Consider the following 6234-nt stretch of genomic DNA (forward strand, 5'->3'; position numbering starts at 1 on the left):
GAGTTATATTTAGTTACGTGTTTTACGCACTCATAACAATTAATCATATATTTTTGGAATAAAAACATTTATTCATTCTTCATATTAAATGACAATATTTCAAACTGTTTCATGTTTTAGTTAAAACAAGGTATACTTATATTTATATATACTAGCAGACCCGCGAACTCCGTTTCGCCACCAGATTCGTTTTATGTAACATTTCGTTTGGTGATTAAAAGATAAAGAAAAAAAATTTTTTTTGTTATATATTTGAAAAGGAAAATATTTATTTCATTTCACAACAGTAATAAATTCATTTCAATTACCTACTAAAATGAAGTGTTATTTAATTGTTTCATTGTAGTGCTCTTTGGTAAACCACATTTTTGTTTTTTGGTCTGACGTTAACACAAACAAAGCGGATGGTTTCCCAACTCGTGAACACGCAACGTATAACTGTCCATGTGAAAAACAATGATTTTCCAAATTTATCCCGCAAACACTAAGCGATTGGCCTTGCGACTTATTAATTGTCATTGCGAACGCAAGGCGAACTGGGAATTGCAATCGTTTGAAGTCAAACGGAAGATCAGTCGGAATCATTGGTATTCGAGGAATACATACATTTTCACCTGCGTACTTTCCGTTAATAATGGTTGCCTCAATTAAATTCGGCATAAGTCTCTTTACCGAAAGTCGAGTACCGTTGCAAAGTCGCGGTGGATTCAAATTACGCAGTATCAAAATAACTGTACCAACTTTCAGTTGCAAGTTATGTGGTGGAAATCCTGGTATAATCCTGGATAATTTACTACATCATCGGGATTTGTTATTGAATCAACGGATTTGTATGTCACCAAATCGCCAGCAATTTTTGATTGAATGGTGAAATTCAGTGCGTGGACATCATTATTCTTTGCTGCAAGAATTGCTCGTTGACTTAACCAAGCATAATTCTTATAATTCTCACTAATGTTTGGGAAAACATTTTCAATAAGAACTAATTGAGTGTCTACAAATCGGCAAAAGTCGTTGGTAAGAGTAATTAATCCAGATGTCGCATCAACTGGGACTTTTCCATTTCCAAGATCTAACAATTGTTTGGAAAATTGTGCAGCACTTTGATCATTTTGAAGTTGAACTCTCATATTAGTGGTTAGCGATAATGTTTTTACGTTATTCCATAAAGGTGATGCCTTTAGGCAAGCATTCAATTCATCTGCAGGCGTTCCACGGGGAACTACTGGCAACGTCTGCCTGAAATCGCCTGCCAACAATATCATCAAGCCGCCAAAGATGTTGTTATTTCTCCGAAGATCCTTCAGTGTGAAGTTAAGTGCTTCAAGTGATTTCTTATGTGCCATTGTGCACTCATCCCAAACAATGAGCTTGCATTGCATTAACAATTTTCCCATTGCACTGGATCGGGAAATATTGCACGTTGGAGTATCAATTGTGTTTAAATTGAGTGGCAACTTAAGCGCAGAATGTGCAGTACGACCGCCATCTAGAAGAGTCGCCGCAATTCCAGATGATGCTAACGCCAAAGCTATGTCACATCTTGATCGAATAGTGGCCAAAATCAATGAAATGACAAATGTTTTCCCTGTTCCTCCAGGTGCATCCAGGAAGAATAGACCACCAGTATTATTGTCCACCGCTTGCATTAATGTTTTGTATACTTGTTTTTGCTGTTCATTCAGCAACGGAACATTATTTCTAACGAATTCCTGCAATGTATCAACATTGTATTGCAGCTCTCGATTTAATTCTTGGTTGAATGCATCGTGCATCGATCGATTTGGCGCAATCATTCCTACTTCAATCAGTAGCTTGTTTGCAATAGTCAAGCATTGATCCTCAATCAGAATCAATCCTTCATTGTAGATTTCATCGGTTATTTGGATGTCAGGATTATTCGTTTGAATACGCAAGCGATGCAAGATATCTTCACATATGGCGTCTTTGTATTTGTTCCATAACTGAATTGGTTGTGAAGGAAAACATGTGGTGATGATAATTGCGAACAGCGTTCGTATTTGGTACGCATTTGATGAAACAACTGAATCTGCAAGTGTTAAATCCCAATGAGAATCGTTCTCCAGCAAACCCAATAGTTGACATGCTTCTCGATATGTTTGGCATTGGTGGCCATTCACAGTTTTCAAATGCGCAAATGATTTCGGTCCACGTACATTTACTAACAGCAGTCGCAAATAAAAACATTCATCGTTTCTAGGATGAACAGTGTACATACGACCTAGTGCATCAGTTGAAAACACCTGTGGCCAGTCTGGAACTGGGGTTCCTTGTTTGCGACGTTGGAATTTCTTTGTTGATTGATTCCAAGTGTAATACTTGGGCATTTCAACGTACATCAGCGTCGCTGCGAATGGATCTGCTTCACACATTGCAAAGAAGCTAGTCAATGTTGTCGATGGTGGTCTCTCTCTCAGCTCGTGTGCCGCATTAGCCTCAGTGAAGTAAACTCTTTGGCCATTTTCCAAATGCACTGCTAAATGTACAACTGTGGGATATCTTTCATGAATTTGAAATGACAATAATCGCCACAGTGCTTCATTAGTACTGACGTATCTGCCCATTTGGAAGTTGCTGATTTCGTCATTCACATTTTCCGACGCAATACCAAACACAGCCATGTCGCTGCCTTTTGTGACGTACTTGCACAAATATTTGATTGATTTGGCCGAATGACAACTCTCAACGTTTGCATGTGTTTCGAAAATTCGTGATAGCAGCGGGCAATATGGTACAATGAATTCATTTCCGATCTCAATCTCTTGATTTTGAACTTTAACTTTGATAGTTCGACCGTTATCTTCTTTTGAACGCCGACGATAAACTGGATATCCATCGTTCCCTGTGACTGTTTCAGCAACTAACGGTCGCGGATATCGTTTTGTGCACTTTCCATCAGCCATGCAAGGCGATAATGGATTTAATGCACCGCACGGTCCATGCACCATCTGTGTCGTCACAATGTCGTGTAGACGGGGATCAGTGACTGGATCAGGAATTTCAGCTGATATGATGATGTCATCCACTTCATTTGAATGTAATTTGTTCAGCAACCAAATTAGGATATGAGCATGCGGTAGTCCACGCTTCTGCCATTCCACCGAGTACATATAACAACGTGTGTCACCAAAAACTCGATACTTAGTAAGCACATCCATCATAACCTTGAGTTTTTGCTGAAATACTCTGGCGATTATGTCATGGCGATCTTGCGGTTTTTGACCCGGTTCCAACTCGCGTTCAATTTCCGTCCACTTCGGATTGCATGTGACCGTAATAAATAAATCCGGAGTTCCATAATTTCGCACGTACGTCATAGCGTCTTGAGCGTATTCGTGCATGTGGCGTGGGCTTCCGATATAAGTTGATGGGAGAATCGTCAGTCGTCCAATATTCTGAACATCACCATCTGAATGAATAGCATCACGCAAGTGTATATAGTCCTCAGATCGTAGCTTTGGCTGATTGAATCTGATGAACGCTAAACGTTCGGTCTCGACTTTGACATACATGTCGACAGCGAATTGCTGGAATAGCCGACCGCACTTCAGAATGACATTCTCCTCATGTGTACGAATCATCATACGATACGCATAGTAATTCATTGCGCTTAGATTTTTATTATTCGTTGATACTCCTGAAAATGCAAAATTAAATGAATTGTTAATGGAAACCAATAAAAGTAATAATGGAAATAATTAGTGTGTGAATATTGTACCTGTAATTGGATCGACCATCTTCAACGTGATGTCGTATCCGTCTTGCCCTTGCCAATAAATGATTGGATATTGTAACGCATCGTACAAACGATGTGTCTCGTTTACACGATGCATGATATTGCTTCTTCGCTGAACGACAATGTCTCGTGATTTAGTTGGATCGCCAACAATAATTGCAGCAACATCATTAACGGTGGGTGCATTGAATCTTCGCACATGTTCACCTGTTGGAGTACAATCCGCTCTTATGACAAATTTGTGCGTATCCGATGGCATTCGTTCCAATGCTGTTTTGAACATATTAACCACAGCATTATTAGCGTGAAAAAATGCTTGCAACTGTTCAATAATTCGTCTCTTTAACTGTTGTGCTCCCTGTATATTGCACCGCACGTTCAGCTGATCCACCATCGACGAAATGAAATATATTTGCAGAAATTGATGCGGTTCATCTGGTGTTGGCACCATTGAACCATGCAAATGATATATTTGACCTTGTATCTGTAATTGCAAATAATCATTAAAATTTGTTCATGAATACATTGTAAATCGTGTGATGGTGTAGTGTGTGGTGTATATGAAGTTGTTATGTGTTGCAATTATGTGTTGGTTATGTGTGTTGTATCTTTTACCTTGCAAGTCGGCATGAAGCCGCCTTCTCGAATGATATTAGCTCCAAAGGAAGTCATGCGAAAGCAGTTATTGTATTCAAGGATGTGTTGAAGAAAATGGCTGGAATCGGGATCACTTCCATCAAACATGTTTTCAGTCAGTGGCTGTGGTGGTGTAAGTAATGGATCCAGTTTGACTTTTCCACTTGCGCAGCACAATCCAACCGTTTCTCTTTTGAACTTTACCGCATTGCAATATCGGCATATAGTCGTCATTCGTCCAATATCCAAATTTTCATCATCACTGTAGTTCGCAGTGGGATCATATTGGAATGCCAAGCGATTGTATGATGCCAATGATCTTCGTGTGCTCACGCGATGTCTCAATCGGTCATTTTCTCTTATTATATTTTGTCTTTCTTCTCTTAAGTTCCTTGAATAGACTTGTTGCTGGCTTGCATGTCTTGTGCGGCGGCCGATGTTCGCACGTCGTTCTCTAGGCATTTTGGACTATGGACAGAGTGTTGAATTTAACTTCAAATGCACGATCCACATAATTTACACTGAGCTTAAATGAAATTAACTGAGCAGAGAATAATGACTATCTGTCACACACTTTATCACGCACCGTTGCTATTGGTTTGAAGTACATGCTATGTATAATAGATGGCGCTGTATGTGAAAAACGATTTCCCCACTTTTCTGTTGAATTTTTCCTGAATTTTCCAGAATTTTCTTTGCTATAAACCTCACGGAGCCCAAGACCTTTCCAACGAATGCAAAACCGTGGAAATCGGTTCGTGCGTTCTGGAGTTATAGCGTCAGGGAGGAAAACCGGACTTATTTTTATATAATAGATGACTCATAATATATGAGTTTAACATTTATAAAAAAATTAAAAAATAAATATTAAAAAATCATTAAATTAAAAAATCGATCCATGTGTAACATTTTTATTTTTTAAGGTGACTATCACAATTTAATATAAGCTAATTAAATATTAGAACATGCTTACCTTTCCTGGTTTATTCTTTTTAACGGGCGATGGTGTTGGTAAAGCTGATGTGCTTGGTTCATCTTCATCGGAAAAGTGCATAATTATCAATAATTAAAAAAAATGGCGCACGGCGGAGTAAAATTGCAGGTGTGTATTACGAGTATATACAACAAGAGCGTAGTGCGTGGTTGCGATATCACGTGGCAGTCGTGTCAATCGCTGTAAATGCTAAGCGCTACGTATGTGAGTCGTTGCCGACCGCCGGGCCGAACAGTTGACGATCGTAACCGAACGGGAGAAAATGGTGGGGGATGCGCAGCGACGGACGAAAAAACGAGTACAGTCTCTCGTGGAACAGAGTATACTTAAGTTTATAATTTTAATACCTAGAAGGCACTTACTATATAGGTGCAATGGTATGTTTACGGGAGGTGATCCGAAAGATATATCATGTTTTAGATCCATACTTTGATTTTGAATGAAATTTATTTAATATTATTATTTGTATATTGTCCGGACCACCTTCTTCTGTTTTAATAGTATTATAGCCCATAGTAGTGGAGCATGCTTAATTGTAAATATCACTTTGCGTGGTATTTAAAGCTTGATAATACTACACAAACAAAATTAATAAATTATAATTTGGTCTCCATATTATGTTTTTTTTTTAATTATTTTTTTCATCATAAATCTACTCATGTCCCATATTGATAAATTATTTATAATTATTTATAATTTATAATTATAGTTTTTCACAAAATATCATAAGTTTATGCTTCAATAATTTTCAAATGCTAAACTGAATATTATGCTCTGTAAAACAATTTGTGAATCTATGTTTTTAGAAACGTCACGAGTCATATATTTTTTGAAATTGAGATGTCAG

At 38.0% G+C, this 6234-nt stretch overlaps 1 protein-coding gene across 1 annotated transcript; it reads right to left on the reverse strand.

Annotated features, from left to right (window-relative positions):
• Nucleotides 1-743: 743 nt before the first annotated feature.
• Nucleotides 744-5447, reverse strand: LOC126555750 (uncharacterized). Its single transcript, XM_050210634.1, has 4 exons — nt 5367-5447; nt 4373-4861; nt 3740-4241; nt 744-3658 (listed from the first exon to the last, which is right to left on the reverse strand). Exons 1-4 carry the CDS (start codon nt 5445-5447, stop codon nt 744-746), a joined length of 3987 nt encoding a protein of 1328 aa, XP_050066591.1.
• Nucleotides 5448-6234: the final 787 nt, after the last annotated feature.

This window comes from Aphis gossypii, unplaced genomic scaffold (assembly GCF_020184175.1).
Source record: "Aphis gossypii isolate Hap1 unplaced genomic scaffold, ASM2018417v2 Contig01057, whole genome shotgun sequence".
NCBI classification, from domain to species: domain Eukaryota; kingdom Metazoa; phylum Arthropoda; class Insecta; order Hemiptera; family Aphididae; genus Aphis; species Aphis gossypii.